Source organism: Doryrhamphus excisus, chromosome 21 (assembly GCF_030265055.1).
Source record: "Doryrhamphus excisus isolate RoL2022-K1 chromosome 21, RoL_Dexc_1.0, whole genome shotgun sequence".
NCBI lineage: Eukaryota > Metazoa > Chordata > Actinopteri > Syngnathiformes > Syngnathidae > Doryrhamphus > Doryrhamphus excisus.
The window spans coordinates 4,715,085-4,740,250 of NC_080486.1; the positions used below are offsets into that span (position 1 = coordinate 4,715,085).

The following is a 25,166-nucleotide window of genomic DNA, read 5'->3' on the forward strand; positions in this document are numbered from 1 at the left end:
AGAATGCCGTATGTAATGTAATGCTGTAACAAGAGAGACATCTCCCAATCTCTTCATGCAAATACGTCAACCAGGATAGCATTGTTTAATCAGAGCCCCCAAAAGGAGGAAGTGACTATTATGGGATACTGATGCATATTGAACAAAAACGGACTGACACATCTTTAAAAGAAAAACATCTTTATTGCATTAACAATTCAGAATCAGCAACACAACACTTTCTCATCAGTGATTTCTCATGTGTTCTACAACTGCTCCTTGTCCGGAAAAGCTTTTGTTGCAGACTGAACATTTGTTTTTTCTCTCGTGTGCTTTTAAATGACCATTTAGTGCAAAACATCTACCACAAACTGAACAAGCATATGGTTTCTCTCCAGTGTGGCTTTTCATGTGTTTTGTACGGCTCGATGCGTCACGAAAGCTTTTGTTGCAGATTGAACATGCATACGTTTTTTCTCCAGTGTGTATTCGCAAGTGAATTTTCAAATGAGATTTGGTGGAACAGCTTGTACCACACACTGAGCAGGAAAATGGTTTCTCACCAGTGTGTTGAGTCATGTGTACTTTTAATGAATGAATGAATGCAAAACCTTTACCACACACTGAACAGATATGTGGTTTCTCACCGCTGTGTAATTGCATATGTTTTGCATGGCTTGACCTGTAAGGGAAGCTTTTGTTGCAGATTGAACATGAATATGGTTTTTCTCCAGTGTGTTTTCGCATGTGTGTTTTTAAATGACTTTTGTGTGCAAAACCTTTACCACACACTGAACAGGCATGTGGTTTCTCACCGCTGTGTAATTGCATATGGGTTTCATGGCTTGACTTGTAACGGAAGCTTTTGTTGCAGATTGAACACGAATATGGTTTTTCTCCAGTGTGTATTCGCATGTGTGTTTTTAAATGACTTTTCTGTGTAAAACCTTTACCACACACTGAACAGGCATATGGTTTCTCACCAGTGTGTTGAGTCATGTGTACTTTTAATGAATGAATGAATGCAAAACCTGCACCACACACTGAACAGTTATGTGGTTTCTCACCGCTGTGTAATTGCATATGGTTTGCATGGCTTGACTTGTAACGGAAGCTTTTGTTGCAGATTGAACATGAATATGGTTTTTCTCCAGTGTGTATGCGCATGTGTGTTTTTAAATGACTTTTGTGTGTAAAACCTTTACCACACACTGAACAGGCATATGGTTTCTCACCACTGTGTAATAGCATGTGTGCTTTTAAATGATCATTTCGTGCAAAACTTCTACCACAAACTGAACAGGCATATGGTTTCTCACCAGTGTGTATTCTCATGTGACTTGCACAGTTTGATTGGCTACAAAAACTTTTGCTGCAGATTGAACATGAATATGGTTTTTCTCCAGTGTGTATTCGCATGTGTGTTTTTAATGTACTTTTATGTACAAAACCTGTACCACACACTGAACAGGCATATGGTTTTTCCCTATTGTGTATGCTTGTGTGTGCTGTCAATTGTACCTTCTCAAAGTTTCTTTTATCGCACATCGAGCAGAAGTATGGTTCATCTCCAGTGTGTGCTCTCTTGTTCTCAAACGTCTGATCACACTGAGCGCATTTCAAGCGTGTGTTGTCAGTGTGACATGTCTGATCAGCTTGAGAGTCTTCATCATCAGTGTCGGGAGAGTGTGACGTCGGGTCGTCACTATCTGATAGTAAAGCTGAGAGGTTGTCTGCTTGTGGTCCTCCACAGTGGTCTCCATCAGCTTCTATTTTCATGTGCTCCACCTCTATCTCCTCCTCATGTTCACCTTTGTCCTCATCTTCCATCTTCACAGGGACACCAAGCACTGGGAACTCCGCCAGTCCTTCAAGATGCTCTCCCTCCTGACTGATTCTGTAATCCTCCTCTTCCTCCTTATTGTGGGGGGGTTCTGGCCTCTCCTCCTCTTCTTTAATGTGCTGAAGATATTCTTTACTGGCATCTGCAGGACACAAGAAGACAAACATGTTTAACAAAAATTGTAAGAAAATTTGATTATATAGAACGGAAGAGTTAACACCTATCCCAGGAGTATTTCTTTGGATTTCCTGTTTCCACAAAAAACGGTCTGATTTAATGTATGCCAACTGAAGGAAATCTCCCCTGAAGATTCCTAAATGGGTGTCGAATTAAGGATATGGGAGGACTAAATAACCAAACCAATATATGAAAACCAGGGTATTTATTCCTGATACAAACAATACCAAATACAGACGTCCGGGCTTATTTGCAGTCCCTGCGTGCCTACAAGTAAGCGGTCCTTTGTACGGCGTAGCTGCAAAAAGCATCCTTTCTTTCCCTGTCCGTCTATTTTATACACTTCAAGATGGTGCATTGTGTGATCGTTGTTGACTTGTCTCTGTCTTTCTTGTCAGCAAGGATGGCGCCAGGGCATCTGGAACGTTCTGTGATTTCTTGTGCTGTAAATTAGCCATATCACGCATACCAGATGTCTCCTATCTTGGTCCTCACCCTAGTTCTCTTTTTCTGTGTGGGTAACAATCAGTACTTGTGAAACTATGTGTTTGTGATAAACTGTGTACATTGCGTAATAAAACTATGTGCTTGGTTTTAACTTTATTGTTAGCTAGCCAAAATATGAGCAAATAACTTAATAACCCAACTTCATAGGAGTACATAAATGACGATTTATCTTTTTTAAATGTCTCTTTTGGATCCAACACGATGGATTTTGCCGTGTTTTGCAACGCCCTCTGGAACAGAGTGTTTTGAGCCATCCCAAACTTATCTTTCAGGCCTCGCTTTTGTGATGGAAAATTTAGAATTGACAGATATAACTTAGTCAAGTGTTACATTTCAATACAGGGCGTCTCTTCATGCAAATATGTTAACCAGGATACCATTATTTAGTTAGGCCGTCTCCCCAGAAAGTACCAGCAGGGGGTCCTGGCAACATCTGCTGACACCAAAGTGTTACCTTCTGATGATACGGACAAAAGGGCACCGAGGAAGGGGTTCTTTTGTTTTTATAATGTAATTAATTTACATGCTATCATTATAAAGTAAACACTAAAGTAACACATTGTAGATATGAATGAATGTATTTGTATTAAATACTTTGTTCTTTCCATAATTGAATCACACAAAAATTATGAATGAAAATCAAATTTATCAAACCCTGTAGGTCTGGATTTGTTGTTATACTCCAAACTACAAAATTCCTGCGGAAATTTTGATGGGCTTGCAACCTGTGCTGTGAACCTCCGGCCCCGTGTCTGCTGTGTCACGCTGCCGAGCAATGCCGTGCGTACATTACTTCAGGAATTTAGCAACAAAGCTAACATGCTAACAGTTATTTTGGTAGCATCTAGCAAGAAGGCACCAGGTCCCATGCCATGTGTGAATTTGCCTTGAGACATGCGTAAATTAGCTAAAATGCTAACAGCCATCATGCTAGCGCCTAGCAAGAGAGCATCAAGTTAAGAAAGTGCCATGGCTGTCCTATACCCTGCCCTTCATAATGCCATGTGTGTATTTGCCTTGAGACACGAGTGAATTAGCTAAAATGCTAACATGCTAACAGTTAGCATGGTAGCATTTAGCAAGAAGGCACCAGGTCCCAAAAGTGTTAAGGCAGTCCCATAGTGTCCTTACATCATGCCATTTGTGAATTTGCCTTGAGACATGCGTAAATTAGCTAAAATGCTAACAGCCATCATGCTAGCGCCTAGCAAGAGAGCATCACGTTTAGAAAGTGCAATGGCTGTCCTATAAGCTGCCTTCATAATGCCATGTGTGTATTTGCCTTGAGACATGAGTAAATTAGTTCAAATGCTAACATGCTAACAGGTAGCATGGTAGCATTTAGCAAGAAGGCACCAGGTCCCAAAAGTGTTAAGACAGTCCTATAGTGTCCTTACATCATGCCATGTGTGAATTTGCCTTGAGACATGCGTAAATTAGCTAAAATGCTAACAGTCATCATGCTAGCGCCTAGCAAGAGAGCATCAAGTTTAGAAAGTGCCATGGCTGTCCTATTACCTGCCTTCATAATGCCATGTGTGTATTTGCCTTGAGACACAAGTGAATTAGCTAAAATGCTAACAGTTAGCATGGTAGCATTTAGCAAGAAGGCACCAGGTCCCAAAAGTGTTAAGGCAGTCCCATAGTGTCCTTGCATCATGCCATTTGTGAATTTGCCTTGAGACATGCGTAAATTAGCTAAAATGCTAACAGCCATCATGCTAGCGCCTAGCAAGAGAGCATCACGTTTAGAAAGTGCAATGGCTGTCCTATAAGCTGCCTTCATAATGCCATGTGTGTATTTGCCTTGAGACATGAGTAAATTAGTTCAAATGCTAACATGCTAACGGGTAGCATGGTAGCATTTAGCAAGAAGGCACCAGGTCCCAAAAGTGTTAAGGCAGTCCCATAGTGTCCTTACATCATGCCATGTGTGAATTTGCCTTGAGACATGCGCAAATTAGCTAAAATGCTAACAGTCATCATGCTAGCGCCTAGCAAGAGAGCATCAAGTTTAGAAAGTGCCATGGCTGTCCTATTACCTGCCTTCATAATGCCATGTGTGTATTTGCCTTGAGACATGAGTAAATTAGCTAAAATGCTAACAGTTAGCATGGTAGCATTTAGCAAGAAGGCACCAGGTCCAAAATGTGTTAAGGCAGTCCCATAGTGTCCTTATATCATGCCACGTGTGTATTTGCCTTGAAACATGAGTAAATTAGCTAAAATGCTAACATGCTAACAGTTAGCATGGTAGCATCTAGCAAGAAAGCACCAAAATGCTAACAAGCTAACGGTGCTATAACGCTCTTTGGGTAGAGTTCTAATACTAGAATATAAAGTTAGTAAACATGAGTAAGAATGAAACAAACCTGCTCTGCGTAACACAACTTGAGGCTGTTTGACAACGGCGTCTAGTATTTCACGTTGTCTCCGGTTCTCTTCTTTTGTTCGAGTAAGTTCCTCCTCGTACCCTGCTATCGTGCTCTCGAACGCTGCGGATATTTCTTCAACGGCCGCAGTTAGTCGCTGATTCACCAACGCTCTAAGCGTTTGAACTGCACTCATTTTCCACACACTAGCACTTGACTTCTGCTTGGCGAAGAACCGACAGCTCCCTCGTCCTCTCGTTAGCAACTAGGAAAGCTAAGATACCCGGATGGAGTGGTTGTGTGCGGATTGATACTGATATGCTGATACTTCCGGTACGAGATATTTAGGTTCAAAAATAGATTATCCAAACAAAATACACTCTGATACGTTAGTCATGTATAGCATTAACATTAGAAAGTAAGTACATTATTAAGAATGTTTAATTCATCCGACGTTGTGGTTGGAACTACTTTTCTTCCGCCAGCGTAAGTGCAGGTCGTCTTGTTTTTAAAAGGCGCCAACAACGTTTGGGTGTATGCCGCCACCTACTGGAACGGAGTGTGTATCCTTGTGTTACAGACTAACACAAGGGGAACACGTACATTAAACCCAATAATTTCTATAAATAGAAGCTTCAGTTTATTCAGACATGAAAAATGTATAATCCACGATTAGCTTAGTGCTAATAATTATATTCTGCATCCTGTAAGAATGCCGTATGTAATGTAATGCTGTAAGAAGAGGGACATCTCCCAATCTCTTCATGCAAATACGTCAACCAGGATAGCATTGTTTAATCAGGCTGCCTCACCAGAGCCCCCCCAAAAGGAGGAAGTGACTATTATGGGATGCTGATGCATGTTGAACAAAAACGGACTGACACATCTTTAAAAGAAAAACATCTTTATTGCATTAACAATTCAGAATCAGCAACACAACACTTTCTCATCAGTGAGTTCTCATGTTTTTTCTCCAGTGTGCATTCGCATGTGGCGTACAAGGTTTGATTTGAAACGAAAGCTTTTGTTGCAGATTGAACACGAATATGGTTTTTCTCCAGTGTGCATTTGCATGTGTGTTTTTAATTGACTTTTAGTAACAATACCGTAACCACACACTGAACAGGTATATGGTTTCACAGCACTGTGTAATAGCATGTGTCCTCTTAAATAATCATTTCGTGCAAAACTTCTACCGCAAACTGAACAGGCATATGGTTTCTCACCACTGTGTATTTGCATGTGTAATTTAAAATGAGAATTTAGTGCAAAATTTTTACCACAAACTGAACAGACATATGGTTTCTCACCAGTGTGGCTTTTCATGTGTCTTGTACGACATGATGTGTTACGAAAGCTTTTGTTGCAGATTGAACATGCATATGGTTTCTCACCAGTGTGTTTAGTCATGTGTACTTTTAATGATCGAAGGATTGCATAACTTGCACCACACACTGAACAGGTATGTGGTTTCTCATCACTGTGTAATCGCGTGTGGTTTATAAGGTTTGATTGGTAACGAAAGCTTTTGTTGCAGATTGAACACAAAAATGGTTTTTCTCCGGTGTGTATTCTCATGTGTCCTTTTAAATCACGATTGTGAGCAAAACCTGTACCACACACTGAACAGGCATATGGTTTTTCCCTATTGTGTATGCTTGTGTGTGCTGTCAATTGTACCTTCTCAAAGTTTCTTTTATCGCACATCGAGCAGAAGTATGGTTCATCTCCAGTGTGTGCTCTCTTGTGCTCAAAAGTCTGATCACACTGAGCACATTTCAAGCGTGTGTTGTCAGTGTGACATGTCTGATCAGCTTTAGAGTCTTCATCATCAGTGTCGGGAGAGTGTGACGTCGGGTCGTCACAATCTGATAGTAAAGCTAAGAGGTTGTCTGCTTGTGGTCCTCCACAGTGGTCTCCATCAGCTTCTATTTTCATGTGCTCCGCCTCCATCTTCTCCTCAGGTTCACCTTTGTCTTCATCTTCCGTCTTCACAGGGACACCAAGCACTGGGAACTCCGCCAGTCCTTCAAGATGCTCTCCCTCATGACTGACTTTGTAATCCTCCTCTTCCTCCTTATTGTGGGGGGGTTCTGGCCTCTCCTCCTCTTCATTAATGTGCTGAAGATATCCTTTACTGGCATCTGCAGGACACAAGAAGAAAAAACATGTTTTACAAAAATGGTAAGCACATAACATTAAATAGAACGGAATTGTTAACACCTATCAAAGGAGAACGTCTTTGGATTGCAACCTGTGCTGTGAACCTCGGGTCTGGTGTCTGCTGTGTCACGCCGCCCGGCAATGCCGTGCGTACATTACTTCAGGAATTTAGCAACAAAGATAACATGCTAAATTGCTAACAGTTAGCACGGAGGCAGCTAACAAGAAAGCACAGTTCCAAAAGTGTTGAGGCAGTCCCATAGTGCCCCGACATCATGCCACTTGTGTATTTGCCTTTAGACATGAGTAAACTAGCTAAAATACTACAATGCTAACATGCTATTGGTTATCATGCTAGCACCTAGCAAGAGAGCCTCAAGTTCAGAATGTGCAAAGTCGGTCCTATAAAAAACAGACTACAAGCTGATCCAACTAATACTAGAATATAAAGTTAGTAAACATGAGTAAGAATGAAACAAACCTGTTCTGTGTAACGCAACTTGAGGCTGTTTGAAAACAGCATCCAGTATTTGACATTGTCTCCCGTTCTCCTCTTTTGTTCGAGTAAGTTCCTCCTCGTACCCTGCTATCGTGCTCTCGAACACTGCAAATATTTCTTCAACGGCCGCAGTTAGTCGCTGATTCACCAACGCTCTAAGCGTTTGAACTGCACTCATTTTCCACACACTAGCACTTGACTTTTGCTTGGCGAAGAATCGACAGCTCCCTCGTCCTCTCGTTAGCAACTGGGAAAGCTAAGATACCCGGATGAAGTGGTTGTGTGCGGATTGATACTGATATGTTGATACTTCCGGTAAGAGATATTTAGGTTCTAAAATAGATTATCCAAACAAGGTTTACTCTGATACATTAGTCATGTATAGCATCAACAAGAACACATTGAAAAGTAAATACATTATTAAGATTGTCTAATTCACCCAATGTTAGTGGGAACTACTTTTTCTTCCGCCATTGTAAGTGCAGGTCGTCTTGTTTTTAAAAGGCGCCAAAAACGTTTGGGTGTATGCCGCCACCTACTGGAACGGAGTGTGTATCCTTGGGGCGAGAACTTGTGTTACAGATGAACACGTACAATCAACCCAATGCCAATCACTACTCTGTAAATTCATTTCAAAGTGTTCCTTTCGTGTTAATGATCAAATATAAAGTTAGCAAACATATGGGAGTATGAACGTAACAAACCTGCCCTGCGTAGCACAGCTGGATCGAGTCGTTGACGTTGTTCTTTTCTTCGAAAAAGTTCCTCCTCGTACTTTGTTCTTTCAAACAATACAAATATTTCTTCAAAAGCCGCAATTAGTCACTGATTCACCAACACATTTGCACATTTTCACAAACTCTCAACACTTTACACCCGCACTTGATCTCTGCTAGCGATGCGTTGATAACTTCCGCGTCTCTTCGTTAGCAACTAGCAAGCTAAGCTAGCCGGAGAAGCTTTTCAGTTTATCCAGACATGAAAAATATATAATCCACGATTAACAAAAGCTCAAACATAGGAATGAAGGAATTAATACAAACCTAAAGACGACACTGTTCGCTTAGTGCTAATTAATTAATTCGCCTTTCAATGATTGCTACTTCCGGTAACACACACCTATATTCTAGCGCAATACTGCCTCACTCAGGTATAGTTGCGTCATTACACATTGTCCAATAAAGTGTATGCTGTCATTCAGTGAGTGACGCTCTGTCACAGCTTTTCAAACGTTTTTATTACATTTAAATGGTCCAAGCATGTAACAATGTTGCGTTACACAAACAACAATGATGCCACATATTATATGTCACATGTTTTCTGCTGTGACGCAGATGCATGTTGAACAAAAACGCACCGACACATCTTTGAAAGAAAAACAACTTTATTGCATTGACAATTCAGACTCAGCAACACAACACTTTCTCATCAGTGAGTTCTCATGTGTTCTACAACTGCTCCTTGTCCGGAAAAGCTTTTGATGCAGACTGAACATTTGTTTTTTCTCTCGTGTGTGTTCTCATGTGTACTTTTAAAGCATCACTTCGTGCAAAACGTGCACCACAAACTGAACAGTCATATGGTTTCTCACCAGTGTGGCTTTTCATGTGTTTTGTAAGGCTTGACGGGTCACGAAAGCTTTTGTTGCAGATTGAACATGCACATGGTTTCTCACCATTGTGTATCCTCAAGTGCATTTTTAAATGATATTTGGTGGAAATTCTTTTACCGCACACTGAACAGGAAAATGGTTTCTCACCCGTTTGTGTTCTCATGTGTTGAAGACTGATATAGCTTTGGTTGTACAATGAACATGGTTTTCCCTCAGCGTGTATTGCTAAGTGTTTTTTTAAATGAGCTTTTTGTGCAAAACCTGTACCACACACTGAACAGGGATGTGGTTTCTCACCACTGTGTAATCGCATGTGGGTTGCACAGGTAAATCGGTAACGAAAGCTTTTGTTGCAGATTGAACATGAATATGGTTTTTCTCCAGTGTGTATTGTCAAATGTGTTTTGAATTCCCTTTTACGTACATAACCTGCACCACACACTGAACAGGTATATGGTTTCTCATCACTGTGTAATCGCATGTGGTTTGCACGGTTTGATTGGTAACGAAAGCTTTTGCTGCAGATTGAACATGAATATGGTTTCTCTCCAGTGTGCATTCGCATGTGGCTTGCACGGCTTGATTGGTAATGAAAGCTTTTGTTGCAGATTGAACATGAATATGTTTTTTCTCCAGTGTGTATTCTCATGTGTCCTTTTAAATCACGATTGTGAGCAAAACCTGTACCACACACTGAACAGGACAACGTTTTTTCCCTATTGTATATGTCTGAGTGTGCTGTCAATTGTACCTTCTCAATGTTTCTTTTATCGCACATCGAGCAGAAGTATGGTTCATCTCCAGCGTGTGCTCTCTTGTGCTCAAAGGTCTGATCACACTGAGCGCATTTCAAGCGTGTGTTGTCAGTGTGACATGTCTGATCAGCTTTAGAGTCTTCATCATCAGTGTCGGGAGAGTGTGACGTCGGGTCGTCACAATCTGATAGTAAAGCTAAGAGGGTGTCTGCTTGTGGTCCTCCACAGTGGTCTCCATCAGCTTCTATTTTCATGTGCTCCACCTCTCTCTTCTCCTCAGATTCACCTTTGTCTTCATCTTCCATCTTCACAGGGACACCAAGCACTGGGAACTCCGCCAGTCCTTCAAGATGCTCTCCCTCATGACTGATTTTGTAATCCTCCTCTTCCTCCTTATTGTAGGGGGGTTCTGGCCTCTCCTCCTCTTCATTAATGTGCTGAAGATATTCTTTACTGGCATCTACAGGACACAAGAAGAAAAAACAGGTTTTCCAAAAATGGTAAGCAAACAAGATTAAATAGAACAGAAGGGTTAACACCTATCCCAGGAGTATTTCTTTGGATTGCAACCTGTGCTGTGAAACTCGGGCCTGGTGTCTGCTGTGTCTCACCGAGCAATGCCGTACGTACATTACTTCAGGAATTTAGTAACAAAGCTAACATGCTAAAATGCTAACAGTTAGCATGGTTGCAGCAAACAAGAAAACACCAAGTCCCAAAAGTGTTGAGGCAGTCCCATAGTGTCCCTACATCATGCCACGTGTGAATTTGCCTTTAGACATGAGTAAATTAGCTAAAATGCTAACATGCTAACAGTCATCATGCTAGCACCTAGCAAGACAGCCTCAGCTGTCAATGGGGGCCTGCATTGCAGTGCAAGCCCATAATAATAATAATAGCTAAACAGCAATAGTAAGATGAGCCCCCACTGAACAGCAAAACGAGCTGTGGCAAACCCTGCAGTGTATCCGCCCTAAATTGACACGTTATATAACGCTCTTTGCGTAGAGTTCTAATACTAGAATATAAAGTTAGTAAACATGAGTAAGAATGAAACAAACCTGCTCTGCGTAACACAACTTGAGGCTGTTTGAAAACACCGTCCAGTATTTGACGTTGTCTCCCGTTCTCCTCTTTTGTCCGAGTAAGTTCCTCCTCGTACCCTGCTATCGTGCTCTCGAACACTGCAAATATTTCTTCAACGGCCGCAGTTAGTCGCTGATTCACCAACGCTCTAAGCGTTTGAACTGCACTCATTTTCCACACACTAGCACTTGACTTTTGCTTGGCGAAGAACCGACAGCTCCCTCGTCCTCTCGTTAGCAACTAGGAAAGCTAAGATACCCGGATGAAGTGGTTGTGAGCGGATTGATACTGATATGTTGGTACTTCCGGTACGAGATATTTAGGTTCTAAAATAGATTCTCCAAACAAAATACGCTCTGATACGTTAGTTATGTATAACAAGAACACATCGGAAAGTAAGTACATTATTAAGAATGTCTAATTCACCCGACGTTAATGGGAACTACTTTTTCTTCCGCCATCGTAAGTGCAGGTCGTCTTGTTTTTAAAAGGCGCCAACAACGTTTGGGTGTATGCCGCCACCTACTGGAACGGAGTGTGTATCCTTGTATAACAGACTAACACAAATGGAACACATACATTCAATCCATTCATTTCTATAAATAGAAGCTTCAGTTTATCCAGACATGAAAAATGTATAATCCACGATTAGCTTAGTGCTAATAATTAGATTCTGCATCATGTAAGAATGCTGTATGTAATGTAATGCTGTAAGAAGAGAGACATCTCCCAATCTCTTCATGCAAATACGTCAACCAGGATAGCATTGTTTCACCAGGCCAACAGGCTGCCTCACCAGAGCCCCCAAAAGGAGGAAGTGACTATTATGGGATGCTGACACATCTTTAAAAGAAAAACATCTTTATTGCATTAACAATTCAGAATCAGCAACACAACACTTTCTCATCAGTGAGTTCTCATGTGTTCTACAACTGCTCCTTGTCCGGAAAAGCTTTTGTTGCAGACTGAACATATGTTTGTTCTCTCGTGTGTATTCTCACATGTGCTTTTAAATTATCATTTCGTGTAAAACTTTTACCACAAACTGAACAGGCATATGGTTTCTCACCAGTGTGGCTTTTCATGTGTTTTGTGCAACTTGATGGGTCACGAAAGCTGGAGTTACAGATTGAACATGCATGTGGTTTTTCTCCAGTGTGTATTCTCAAATGAATTTTTAAATTATATTTGGTGGAAAATCTTTTACCGCACACTGAACAGGAAAATGGGTTCTCACCCGTGTGTGTTCTCATGTGTTGTTTAAGTTTTCCTTGACTGAGATAGCTTTTGTTGCACAATGAACATGATTTTCCCTCTATATGTATTTCTATGTGTCTTTTTAAATGAGCTTTTTGTGCAAAACTTGTACCACATATTGAACAGGAAAATGGTTTCTCACCAGTGTGTCGAGTCATGTGTCCTTTTAATAAACTATTAAATGCAAAACCTGCACCACACACTGAACAGGTATGTGGTTTCTCACCACTGTGTAATCGCATGTGGGTGGCATGGTTTGATTGGTAACGAAATCTTTTGTTGCAGATTGAACATGAATATGGTTTCTCTCCAGTGTGTATTCGCATGTGGCTTACACAGTTTGATTGGTAACGAAAACCTTTCTTGCAGATTGAACACGAATATGGTTTTTCTCCAGTGTGTATTGTCATGTGTGTTTTTAAGTGACATTTATGTACAAAACCTGTACCACACACTGAACAGTCATATGGTTTTTCCCTATTGTGTATGCCTGTGTGTGCTGTCAATTGTACCTTCTCAAAGTGTCTTTTATCGCACATCGAGCAGAAGTATGGTTCATCTCCAGTGTGTGCTCTCTTGTTCTCAAAAGTCTGATCACACTGAGCGCATTTCAAGCGTGTGTTGTCAGTGTGACATGTCTGATCAGCTTGAGAGTCTTCATCATCAGTGTCGGGAGAGTGTGACGTCGGGTCGTCACTATCTGATAGTAAAGCTAAGAGGTTGTCTGCTTGTGGTCCTCCACAGTGGTCTCCATCAGTTTCTATTTTCATGTGCTCCGCCTCTTTCTCCTCCTCACGTTCACATTTGTCTTCATCTTCCGTCTTCACAAGGACACCAAGCACTGGGAACTCCGCCAGTCCTTCAAGATGCTCTCCCTCCTGACTGATTTTGTAATCCTCCTCTTCCTCTTCATTGCGAGGAGGTTCGGGCCTCTCCTCCTCTTCATTAATGTGCTGAAGATATTCATTACTGGCATCTGCAGCACACAAGACGAAAAAACACGTTTTACAAAAATGGTATGCAAATAAGATTAAATAGAACGAAAGGTTTAACACCTATCCCGGAGTATTTCTTTAGATTGTAACCTGTGCTATGAACCGCTGTGTCATGCCGCCGAGCAATGGCGTGCGTACATTACTTCAAGAATTTAGCAACAAAGCTAACATTCTAACAGTTAGCATGGTAACAGCCAACATGAAAGCACCTAGCAAGAGAGCCTCAAGTACAGACAGTGCCAAGGATGTCCTATAACCTCCCTGCATCATGCCAAGTGTGTATTTGCCTTTAAACATTCGTAAATTAGCTCAAGTGCTAATCATGCTCGCACCTAGCAAAAATTACCAAGTCCCAAAAGTGTTGAGTCAGTCCCATCGTGTCCCTACATCATGCCATGTGTGTATTTGCCTTTTGACATGAGTAAACTAGCTAAAATACTACAATGCTAACATGCTAACGATTATCATGCTAGCACCTAGCAAGAGAGCCTCAAGTTCAGAAAGTGCCAAGTTGGTCCTATAACATCCCTGCACAATGCCGTGTGTGTATATGCTTTTAGACATGAGTAAATTAGCTAAAATGCTAACGTGCGAACAGTTAGCATGGTAGCATCTAGCAAGAAAGCACCAAGCACCAAAAATGCTAACATGCTAACGGCTATCACGGTGACCATATGGCTGAGCTATAAGGCTGTGAAAAGTCTGTACACTCTCCTGTTTTCTCTGGCATGTGCTGTTCTAAAAATAGATTTGGTGTACCTAATCTAGTTGAACGTTTTTGTTTAATTAAATGCAGCTGTAGTCCAGAGTGTCCGGATTCCGGCGGTGTAACATGCGTGGGGTCCTTCTTGCGGTTTTGGACGCATTACGCGCACAAAAATGTTAAGATTAAGATATAATAATATTAATAGCTAAACAGGAATAATAAGATGGGCTGCTCTATTATGCACAGCCCCCATTGACTGCTGATTTGCTAATACTAGAATATAAAGTTAGTAAACATGAGTAAGAATGAAACAAACCTGCTGTGTGTAACACAACTTGAGGCTGTTTGAAAACAGCATCCAGTATTTGACGTTGTCTCCCGTTCTCCTCTTTTGTTCGAGTAAGTTCCTCCTCGTACCCTGCTATCGTGCTCTCGAACACTGCAAATATTTCTTCAACGGCCGCAGTTAGTCGCTGATTCACCAACGCTCTAAGCGTTTGAACTGCACTCATTTTCCACACACTAGCACTTGACTTTTGCTTGGCGAAGAATCGACACCTCCCTCGTCCTCTCGTTAGCAACTGGGAAAGCTAAGATACCCGGATGAAGTGGTTGTGTGCGGATTGATACTGATATGTTGATACTTCCGGTGCGATATATTTAGGTTCTAAAATAGATTATCCAAACAAAATACGCTCTGATACGTTAGTCATGTATAGCATCAACAATAACACATTAGAAAGTAAGTACATTATTAAGAATGTCTAATACACCAGACATTAGTGGGAACTACTTTTTCTTCCGCCAGCGTAAGTGCAGGTCGTCTCCCTCGGATGTGCAATGACAGACAACAACTAGTTCTTGAATGTACTGATGGATTTATTTCATAAACCAACGTGAGAACTAAAAGGGGTTCAAACAATAAATCACTGGTCACATAATACACAAATATACAATAACATATTATGTCTCCAAATTCGTTTTCTTATCATTTAGCTTTTGTCTTGTCACATTACATACAAACATTCCCATAAACAAACAACCATCACATGTGCAACACAATGCATGATTAGCCTTAGCTGGTACGACAAACTGTAAACAAACACTAAGAGACCGTAAACAAAAATAACACAAAACACATATACTGCACCTTAATGGCTGCATACATGTCTTAGCAGGGAATTATCGATGTCGTTGTTTACTTTTTAGCACCTATTAGCTTGTGAGCTCTTAATAGTGTAGCAAAACAAAAACCGGAGCATATTTTACTATGTGTGTAACTATCTATTATGTCCGTACGGAAACGTTGTCTACCGATAATTTTTTCCTCTTTTTTCACTAACATGTAGCTAGGTCGGAAACATAAACGAAAATAGGTAGGAACTTAAAACTAACTGCATATACTGACTCAGAGGCAGTTATATTTGGGTGTATGCCGCCACCTACTGGATCGGAGTGTGTATCTTTAGGGCGAGAAGGGGGAATGAAAAGCCTTGTTGTTACTTTAGCGTTTCCTAATCATTTATATTCCAGCTCCTACCTATCCTACCTATAAGTGAGTTTTCCTTTAGCCAGACCTGGACTTGTTCCCTGAAGGTGTCACTGTAGTCTATTTTCTTATCAACCCATCTTTTTCAAATGGTTTGACTTCATTGTCCTACTTTATTTATGCAGTAATTCAAGCCTATTTTTATTTTATATTATGATATTATATTATTATGATTATGAAGCTTCAGTTTATCCAGACATCAACCTGGTGCTTATAAGAGAATCTTTCATCACACACACTGCACCTCAACACTTTCTCACCCATGCGTGTTTAATTTTTTTCTTGGAGGAAGTGACTATTATGGGATGCAGATGCAAGTTGTACTAAAACGAACTGACACATCTTTAAAAGAAAAACATATTTATTGCATTAAAAATTCAGAATCAGCAACACAACACTTTCTCATCAGTGAGTTCTCATGTGTTCTACAACTGCAACTTGTCCAGAAAAGCTTTTGTTTTTTCTCTCATGTTCTTTTAGATTACCATTTCGTGCAAAACATCTACCACAAACTGAACAGGCATATGGTTTCTCACCAGTGTGGCTTTTCATGTGTTTTTTAAGGCTTGACGGGTCACGAAAGCTTTTGTTGCAGATTGAACATACACATGGTTTCTCACCATTGTGTATCCTCATGTGTTCATGTGTTTTCCACGGCCTGATGCTTCTCAAAAGCTGGAGTTTCAGATTGAACATGCATATGGTTTTTCTCCAGTGTGTAATTCTCAAGTAACTCTTTTACCATACAATGAACAGGAAAATGGTTTCTCACCCGTGTGTGTTCTCAAGTTTTTCTTGGCTGAGATAGCTTTGGTTGTACAATGAACATAGTTTTCCCTCAGCGAGTATTGCTATGTGTTTTTGTAAATGAGCTTTTTGTGCAAAACCTGTACCACACACTGAACAGGAAAATGGTTTCTCACCAGTGTGTCGAATCATATGTCCTTTTAATAAACTATTGAATGCAAAACCAGCACCACACACTGAACAGGTATGTGGTTTCTCACCACAGTGTAATCGCATGTGGTTTACATGGTTTGATTGGTAATTAAAGCTTTTGTTGCAGATTGAACATGAATATGGGTTTTTTTCTCCAGTGTGTAATCGCATGTGGTTCACACGGCTTGATTGGTAACGGAAGTTTTTGTTGCAGATTGAACATGAATATGGTTTTTCTCCAGTGTGTGTTGTCATGTGTGTTTTTAATTGACATTTATGTACAAAACTTGTACCACACACTGAACAGGTATATGGTTTCTCACCACTGTGTAATCGCATGTGGCTTGCACGGTTTGCTTGGTAACGAAAGCTTTTGCTGCAGATTGAACATGAATATGGTCTCTCTCCAGTATGTATTCGCATGTGGCTTGCAAGGTTTGATTGGTAACGAAAGCTTTTGTTGCAGATTGTACATGGATATGGTTTCACTCCAGTGTGCATTCGCATGTGTTTTGAACGGTTTGATTGGTAACGAAAGCTTTTGTTGCAGATTGAACATGAATATGGTTTTTCTCCAGTGTGTATTGTCATGTGTGTTTTTAATTTACTTTTATGTACAAAACCTGTACCACACACTGAACATGCATATGGTTTGTCTCTATTGTATATGTCTGTGTGTGCTGTCAATTGTACCTTCTCCAAGTTTCTTTTATCGCACATCGAGCAGAAGTATGGTTCATCTCCACTGTGTGCTCTCTTGTGCTCAAAAGTCTGATCACACTGAGCACATTTCAAGCGTGTGTTGTCAGTGTGACATGTCTGATCAGCTTGAGAGTCTTCATCATCAGTGTCGGGAGAGTGTGACGCCGGGTCGTCACTATCTGATAGTAAAGCTAAGAGGTTGTCTGCTTGTGGTCCTCCACAGTGGTCTCCATCAGCTTCTATTTTCATGTGCTCCGCCTCTATCTTCTCCTCAGGTACACCTTTGTCTTCATTTTCCGTCTTTACAGGGACACCAAGCACTGGGAACTCCGCCAGTCCTTCAAGATGCTCTCCCTCCTGACTGATTCTGTGATCCTCCTCTTCCTCCTTATTGTGAGGGGGAGGTTCTAGTTTCTCCTCCTCTTTAATGCAATTCAATGCAATGTAATCCTCCTCTTCCTCTTTAATGTGGGGGGGTTCTGGCTTTTCCTCCTCTTCATTAATGTGCTGAATATATTTTTTACTAGCATCTGCAGGACACAAGAAGACAAACATGTTTAACAAAAATGGAAAGCAAATATTCCCCTCGTAGACCCACCACCTGCGGGAGGCAAGCATAAGGGTCCGGTGCATTGTGTATTGGGTGGCGGTCAAGGGCGGGTGCCTGGGCGACCTGGTCTTCGGTGACCAAATGTGGTTCTTGGGGCATGGAATGAGACTTCTCTGGTGGGGAAAGAGCCTGAACTTGTGTAAGAGGTTGAGACATTTCGACTCGATATAGTCGGGCTCAAGTCGAAGCACAGTTTGGGTTCTGGAACCAAACTCCTCAAGAGGGGCTGGACTTTGTTCTATTCTGGAGTGGCGGGGAGCTGGTGTGGGCTTATTAATAAATACCCCCCGCACCCCCGGCTTGGTGCCTCTGTGTTGGAGTCATCCCCGGTGAACGAGAGGGTCATTTCCCTACGCCTTCGGGCTGGGGAAAGTGTCCTGATTGTCGTTTGTGCGTACGCGCCAAACGGTAGCTCGGAGTACCCGGCCTTCTTGGAGTCCACCAGGGGGTCGCTGGAGAGCACCCCAGCTGGTGACCCCGTCACTGCGTCACACTGTGGCGGAGCAGTCATCACATCGATGCTAGATAAAGTCAGGATCAAACTCCTGTGACACTTTTAAAAACAGAAATAGCGCGCAGACCTCACAGCTAGGAGGACCAGGGTTCAATCCCACCCTCGGCCATCTCTGTGTGGAGTTTGCATGTTCTCCCCATGCATGCGTAGGTTTTCTCCGGGTACTCCGGTTTCCTCCCACATTCCAAAAACATGCTAGGTTAATTAGCGACTCCAAATTGTCCATAGGTATGAATGTGAGTGTGAATGGTTGTTTGTCTATATGTGCCCTGTGATTGGCTGGCGACCAGTCCAGGGTGTACCCCGCCTCTTGCCCAAAGACAGCTGGGATAGGTTCCAGCACCCCCGCGACCCTCGTGAGGAAAAAGCGGTAGAAAATGAATGAATAAATAAATACAGAAATACATAAGAGACAGACAACAATATTCAAAGTTACTCGCAGCGAGGAGAGTGAAACCACATACATCTCTTTTCGGGGGTCCCTACTACATGGTCGTGCAACTCTAAGGGGGAGAAGTCAGTTGCACAAGCTGTATTTGTTTGTCTATGTGTGTGTGTGTATATGTGAGAGTAATTACTTTTGTTGTTTTACGAGTTCTTATCTTGATACATTCTTGCAGGATTAACATGAGCATCTGCTGGGTTGCTGTTGGCGCATCCAGGCACCTCCAGGAACTGGGGCAGCAACCCAGCAGATGCTCATGTTAATCCTGCAAGAATGTGTCAAGATAAGAACTCCTAAAATAATAAAAGTAATTACTCTCACATATACACACACACACACACACACATAGACAAACAAATACAGCTGGGGGTCGCTGGGGGTCTCTGATCAGGGTCACGGGAACATTCCTTCTTCAGCACATTCAAACACTTTCTATTGTCTAAGCAAATGGATATAAGAGTGATAACTAACACTATATTCATTCTATCTACATTTTATTCTAACTACTATGACAGAAATGGTTGAGTATTTATTACTTTTAAAATGAATAATGCGGTTTAAATGTGTGTTTAAGAAAGCTGAATCCTACTGTGTTCAATAAATATTTGTTTAAACTTGAGACCTGTAATATTTGTTATCATTGTAATTTTTTCATATAAATTGAGGAAGCAAAAGCAGTATCGGCCACAAATATCGGCTAAGGGTGATGGAAAAAAAACATATCGGTCGATCCCTAGTTAGGTGTTAGAATAAAATGTAAATACAATTATTATTATAGCGCTAGTTAATGTTACAATAAAAGGTAAATTCAATTATTATAGTGTTAGTTATCACCCTTATATCCGTTTGCTTAGACAATAGACAAAGTGTCTTGAGTGTTTTCAAGGCAGGAACATTCCATGACCCTAACCAGCAACTCCCAGCACCACTAATCTTGGAGGTGCCTGGGAGTGCCGGCAGCGACCTTGAAAATGTTCCTGTTCATCATGCAAAAATATGCCAATATAAGAACACATGAACAAAATGTAATTACTCTCACATATACACACACACACATAGACAACAAGTACAGCTTGTGCAACCGCTTGCTTCCCCCTCCCCTTAGAGTTGCACGGCAATGAATTAGTGACCTCCTAAAGAAAATAAAAAGAGAGGAGCATACTAGAATGCCATACTCAGAGTGGAGCAGCATGTTACTGGGTATATGTTAGAATAATATGTTAATACTGGAATGAATATAGTGTTAATTATCACCCTTATATCAATTTGCTTAGACAATAGAAAGTGTTTGAATGTGCTGAAGAAGAAATGTTCCCATGACCCTGATCAGAGACCCCCAGGTCCTGGAGGTACCTGAATGCACCAACAGCAACCCTGCAGATGCTCATGTTAATCCTGCAAGAATGTGTCAAGATAAGAACTCATAAAACAATAAAAGTAATTACTCTCACATATTGTATTGCTGTATTTAAGTGTTCTTACAAGTATCACAGGGGTTTGAACCTGACACACTGTTAGAATAAAATGTAGATAGAATGAATATAGCATTAGTTATCACCCTAATCCTGCAAGAATGTGTCAAAATAAGAACTCATAAAACAATAAAAGTAATTACTCTTACATATACACACACATAGACAAAACAAATACAGCTCGTGCAACTGCCTCCCCCGCCCCTTAAAGTTGCACAACCATGTAGTAGGGACCCCCGAAAGAGAATAAAAAGAGAAGAGTGTGAACGGCATGTCACTGGGTATGTGGTTTCACTCTCCTCGCTGCGAGTAACTTTAAATATTGTTGTCTGTCTCTTATGTATTTCTGTATTTAAGTATTTTTACAAGTGTCACAGGAGTTTGAACCTGAAATCTTGTTCGTCGAGTCTTTAACTCTCATCTGCATCCTGGGTGAGGACCGTGATATTGAGTCCAAATACTGTTGCGGACGCTGAGTGATACATTTCAATACAGGGCGTCGCTTAATGCAAATTAACTTTAACCAGGATACCATTATTTAGTTAGGCTGCCCATCCCCCCCCCCGCCCCCAGTAAGTACCAGTAGGGGATTTTAATAATGTAATTCATTTACATGCTCTCATTATAAGGACATGCAAGTTCCTTTACCGCTACCCTGCAGACAGAGTGGCACCAAGGATGTGTAGTTTCTCTTGTAATGTAATTCATTTGCATGCTATGGAGTATAAGAGTTCCCACTAAGAGGCCACTCTTAACCAGACACCTACAGACCGATACTGTGTGTTGTCTGACCCATTTGTTTTGCAAAGGCAATAAAAACTGTATTTATTTCAGGCATTCGATTTCCTACTTTTTCCACAACACTTTCAAATGTGCAAACCTCATTAACTGAAACTTTGGCATAGTTTAACATAATAATACAGGATTCTAACAACATTTTTAGGTCAGAAAAGTAGAAAAAAAAAGCATAATGTCTATTATACTGGGTGGTATGAGTGTTAAGATGATGATAGGGGTGTTATTTTATGTCTAGAAGGCTCTAAAAATGTCAAAATAAAATAAAAATATCAAAAAAAAATCAAAAGAACACTTTCTTTGTACTTTGTTCTTTCCATAGTTGAATCACACAAAAAATTATGAATGAACATCAAATGTATCAACCCATAGAGGTATGGATTTGCTGTTATACTCCAAATTAAAGTGGAAAAACACTACTTTGATCCTTTAAACCAATAAAACGAGCTGTGGCAAACCCTGCAGTGTATCCGCCCTCAATTTACACGTGCTATAACGCTCTTTGGGTAGAGTTCTAATACTAGAATATAAAGTTAGTAAACATGAGTAAGAATGAAACAAACCTGCTCTGCATAACACAACTAGAGGCTGTTTGAAAACAGATTCCAGTATTTGACGTTGTCTCCCGTTCTCCTCTTTTGTCCGAGTAAGTTCCTCCTCGTACCCTGCTATCGTGCTCTCGAACACTGCAAATATTTCTTCAACGGCCGCAGTTAGTCGCTGATTCACCAACGCTCTATGCGTTTGAACTGCACTCATTTTCCACACACTAGCACTTGACTTTTGCTTGGCGAAGAATGGACAGCTCCCTCGTCCTCTCGTTAGCAACTAGGAAAGCTAAGCGACCCGGATGGAGTGGTTGTGTGCGGATTGATACTGATATGTTGATACTTCCGGTACGAGATATTTCGGTTCGAAAATTGATTCCCCAAACAAAGTTCACTCTGATACACTAGTCATGTATAACATCAACAATAACACATTAGAAAGTAAGTACATTATCAAGAATGTTTAATTGATCCGACGTTGGTGGGAACTACTTTTCTTCCGCCAGCGTAAGTGCATGTCGTCTTGTTTTTAAAAGGCGCCAACAACTCCCTCGGATGTGCAATGACAAACAACAACTAGTTCTTGAATGTACTGAAAAACCAAAAACCAACGTGAGAACTAAAAGGGGTTCAAACAGATACAAAAATACAATAAATCACTGGTCACATAATACACAAATATACAATAACATATTATGTCTCCAAATTCGTTTTCTTATCATTTAGCTTTTGTCTTGTCACATTACATACAAACATTTCCATAAACAAACAACCATCACATGTGCAACACAATGCATGATTAGCCTTAGCTGGTACGACAAACTGTAAACAAACACTAAGAGACTGAAAACAAAAAGAACACAAAACACATATACTGCACCTTAATGGCTGCATACATGTCTTAGAAGCGAATTATCGATGTCGGCGATTACTTTTGAGCATCTATTAGCTTGTGAGCTCTTAATAGTGTGGCAAAACAAAAACGGAGCATATTTTACTATGGGTGTAACTATTTGATAGGTCCGTGCGGAAACGCTGTTTACCAAAAATTATTTCCTATTCTTTCACTTACATGTAGCTAGGTCGGAAACAAAACGTCCGCGTCTCTTCGTTAGCAACTAGCAAGCTAAGCTAACCGGAGAAGCTTCACTTTATCCAAACATGAAACATTTATATATATATATTATTGACAAAATGTATGATTGACAAAAGTTAAACATAGTAAATTAAAGTAAGTTAAAACATAGTAATGAAGGAATTAATACGGACCTACAGACGACAATGCTCGCTAAGTGCTAATCATTAGCCTTTCCGTGTTTGCTACTTCCGGTAACACACAGCGATATTGTAGCGCAATACTGCCTCACTCAGGTATGGATGAGTCATTACACATTGTCCAATAAAGTGTATGGTTTTTGTCAATAGAAATGTACATCAGATATTCAGTAAGTGACACTTTAAAAGTTTTTATTACATTTAAATGGTAGAAGCATGTAACAATGTTGTGTTACACATACAATAATGATGCCACATATTATATGTCATATGTTTTGTGATGTTAAAAAGTAAGGTATGAAAGTCTTGTCCCGCAGCTTCATTTAGTGCTGCTGTTCTCTCCAGCACACTTGTGATTATCAACCTGGTATTTATAAGAGAATCTTTCATCACACACACTGCACCTCAACACTTTCTCACCAGTGTGTGTTCTCATGTGTCTTACAAGAGCCGTTCCTTCACAAAAGCCTTTGTTGCAAATGGAACAGGAATACGGTTTCTCTCCAGTGTGTCTTCTCATGTGTATTTTGAAATCATGACTTTGTACAAAACTTTTACCGCACACCGAACAGGAAAAAGGTTTCTCCCCAGTGTGGATTCTCATGTGAATTTTCAAATATTGCTTTTGCGCAAAACCTATACCGCACACTGAACAAGAGAATGGTTTCTCTCCGGTGTGTATCCTCATGTGTATTTTTAAATATTGTTGTTGTGCAAAACACATACCACACACCGAACAGGAGTAAGGTTTCTCCCCAGTGTGAGTTCTTGTGTGTATTGTTAAGTGTACCTTTCGATTGAATCTCTTACCGCAAATTGAGCACATGAAAGGTTTCTCTCCTGTGTGATTTCTCACGTGTCTTTTCAGATTACTGCGGTCATTGAAAGTTTTGTCACAATGAGAGCATTTAAAGTGTGCGTTGTCGGTGTGACATGTCTTATTAGCTTTGGAGTCGTCATCATCAGTGTCAGGAGAGTGTGATGTATCGTCGCTATCCGATAGCGGAGCCAATAGGTTGTCTGCTTGTGATCCTCCACAGCCAGATTGTATTGTCAGGTGTTGAGATGAGCTGCTTGGAAGCTCCGCCTCTCTCATCTCACTTTGAACTCCGTCTTCATCATCTTCGCTCTTCACAGGGACACAAATCACTGGGAACTCCTCCGGTCCTTCATGATAATCTCTCTCCTCACTGATGCTGTAATCCTCCTCCTGCTCCTGTTTGATGTGGAAGGGCGGTGGCTCTTCCTCCTCTTCCTTTTTAATGTAGGGGGGCTCCTGCTCCATCCTGGAGCTCCACTCCTGTTGCTCAGGAGTCTGTAGAACACAAGAAGACATGCTTTAAAAGAAAGTAAGTATATAGGACTATTAAAAGAGAAGAAAAGTAATTAAATACAATTTAAATGTATTTATTTTCCTCATGTGTGTTGTGTTAAAAGTGTGTATTTAAACACAAGTCACTTGGAGACGAGCTACGACACAATCTTTCAATAAACCGAGAAGAGTGGAGCAATGAAACAAACCTGCTCTCTGTGTAAAACAATTTGATGCTTCTTCAAATAGCGTCCAGTAGCTGACGTCGACGACCTCCTCTTTTATTGGAGAAAGCTCCTCCTCTTACTCTCGTTATCGTTTTCACACTTTGTCTCTGCTTAGAGATGTGTTGACAACTTCCACGTCTCTTTGTTAGCAGCTAGCACGCTAAAATGGCGCGTCAAAATGAGCTTAGACTAATAAAACCGGATACAAACAATTATTAACGAGGTTTAATATGTTACGAAGCATAAATATGTACGTGTATACATGGATTAAGAACATAAAATAAACACTACTGCAATATCGTCCTCTCCACCGAACGCCATGTTGCTTTTTTCTTGTTCTGTTTAGCTTAGGGGCGCTACCATGTATTTCTTTACAACTCTGCCACCTATAGGTAACTTTTGGCAATCACACGATAGATTGCGGCTGTATGAAAAATCCTCGTGTGTGATTGGCCGCATGACGTGTCAATCAAAACAAAGACTACTATCTTCACGTGAGCAGTGCAGCTCAGTGTAGGGCTGAACGAAATCGCAAATGTTGGTTTTCATTCGATACCAAGTAACTACAAAGCCAGTTTTGTCGATACAGATGCTGATATCGATATTTTTTATTGGATTTAAAAATATTCGTGATTTTGCATTTAATTTATTATTTATTCTTGTGAATAATTTAACAATACAGCACACCATTATAAGACTATGATGAGAATGTAATGCTGTAATACGACAGAGGGGGCGGTAATTCACCACTACCACTTTTGATAAACAAATGTTGGTATACATTCGATACCAAGTAACTATATAGCCATTATTGTCGATACAGATTC

General features: G+C 40.7%; 6 protein-coding genes across 6 annotated transcripts; all 6 read right to left on the bottom strand.

Moving 5' to 3' along the window:
- Positions 1-163: 163 nt before the first annotated feature.
- LOC131108489 (gastrula zinc finger protein XlCGF57.1-like) lies at positions 164-5,157 on the bottom strand. Its single transcript, XM_058059461.1, has 2 exons — positions 4,879-5,157; positions 164-1,964 (listed from the first exon to the last, which is right to left on the bottom strand). Exons 1-2 carry the CDS (start codon positions 5,072-5,074, stop codon positions 226-228), a joined length of 1,935 nt encoding a protein of 644 aa, XP_057915444.1. The 5' UTR covers positions 5,075-5,157; the 3' UTR covers positions 164-225.
- A 627-nt stretch (positions 5,158-5,784) lies between these two features.
- LOC131108498 (gastrula zinc finger protein XlCGF57.1-like) lies at positions 5,785-7,812 on the bottom strand. Its single transcript, XM_058059472.1, has 2 exons — positions 7,523-7,812; positions 5,785-7,022 (listed from the first exon to the last, which is right to left on the bottom strand). Exons 1-2 carry the CDS (start codon positions 7,716-7,718, stop codon positions 5,839-5,841), a joined length of 1,380 nt encoding a protein of 459 aa, XP_057915455.1. The 5' UTR covers positions 7,719-7,812; the 3' UTR covers positions 5,785-5,838.
- A 1,040-nt stretch (positions 7,813-8,852) lies between these two features.
- On the bottom strand, positions 8,853-11,261 carry LOC131108495 (gastrula zinc finger protein XlCGF57.1-like). The gene is made up of 2 exons (XM_058059467.1): positions 10,969-11,261; positions 8,853-10,367 (listed from the first exon to the last, which is right to left on the bottom strand). Exons 1-2 carry the CDS (start codon positions 11,162-11,164, stop codon positions 8,989-8,991), a joined length of 1,575 nt encoding a protein of 524 aa, XP_057915450.1. The 5' UTR covers positions 11,165-11,261; the 3' UTR covers positions 8,853-8,988.
- Positions 11,262-11,785: 524 nt separating this feature from the next.
- On the bottom strand, positions 11,786-14,540 carry LOC131108496 (zinc finger protein OZF-like). The gene is made up of 2 exons (XM_058059468.1): positions 14,268-14,540; positions 11,786-13,226 (listed from the first exon to the last, which is right to left on the bottom strand). Exons 1-2 carry the CDS (start codon positions 14,461-14,463, stop codon positions 11,920-11,922), a joined length of 1,503 nt encoding a protein of 500 aa, XP_057915451.1. The 5' UTR covers positions 14,464-14,540; the 3' UTR covers positions 11,786-11,919.
- A 1,068-nt stretch (positions 14,541-15,608) lies between these two features.
- On the bottom strand, positions 15,609-21,838 carry LOC131108493 (zinc finger protein OZF-like). The gene is made up of 2 exons (XM_058059466.1): positions 21,541-21,838; positions 15,609-17,671 (listed from the first exon to the last, which is right to left on the bottom strand). Exons 1-2 carry the CDS (start codon positions 21,734-21,736, stop codon positions 16,269-16,271), a joined length of 1,599 nt encoding a protein of 532 aa, XP_057915449.1. The 5' UTR covers positions 21,737-21,838; the 3' UTR covers positions 15,609-16,268.
- Positions 21,839-23,024: 1,186 nt separating this feature from the next.
- On the bottom strand, positions 23,025-24,661 carry LOC131108513 (zinc finger protein 239-like). The gene is made up of 2 exons (XM_058059503.1): positions 24,322-24,661; positions 23,025-24,115 (listed from the first exon to the last, which is right to left on the bottom strand). Exon 2 carries the CDS (start codon positions 24,083-24,085, stop codon positions 23,120-23,122), a length of 966 nt encoding a protein of 321 aa, XP_057915486.1. The 5' UTR covers positions 24,086-24,115; positions 24,322-24,661; the 3' UTR covers positions 23,025-23,119.
- Between the last annotated feature and the right edge of the window lie 505 nt (positions 24,662-25,166).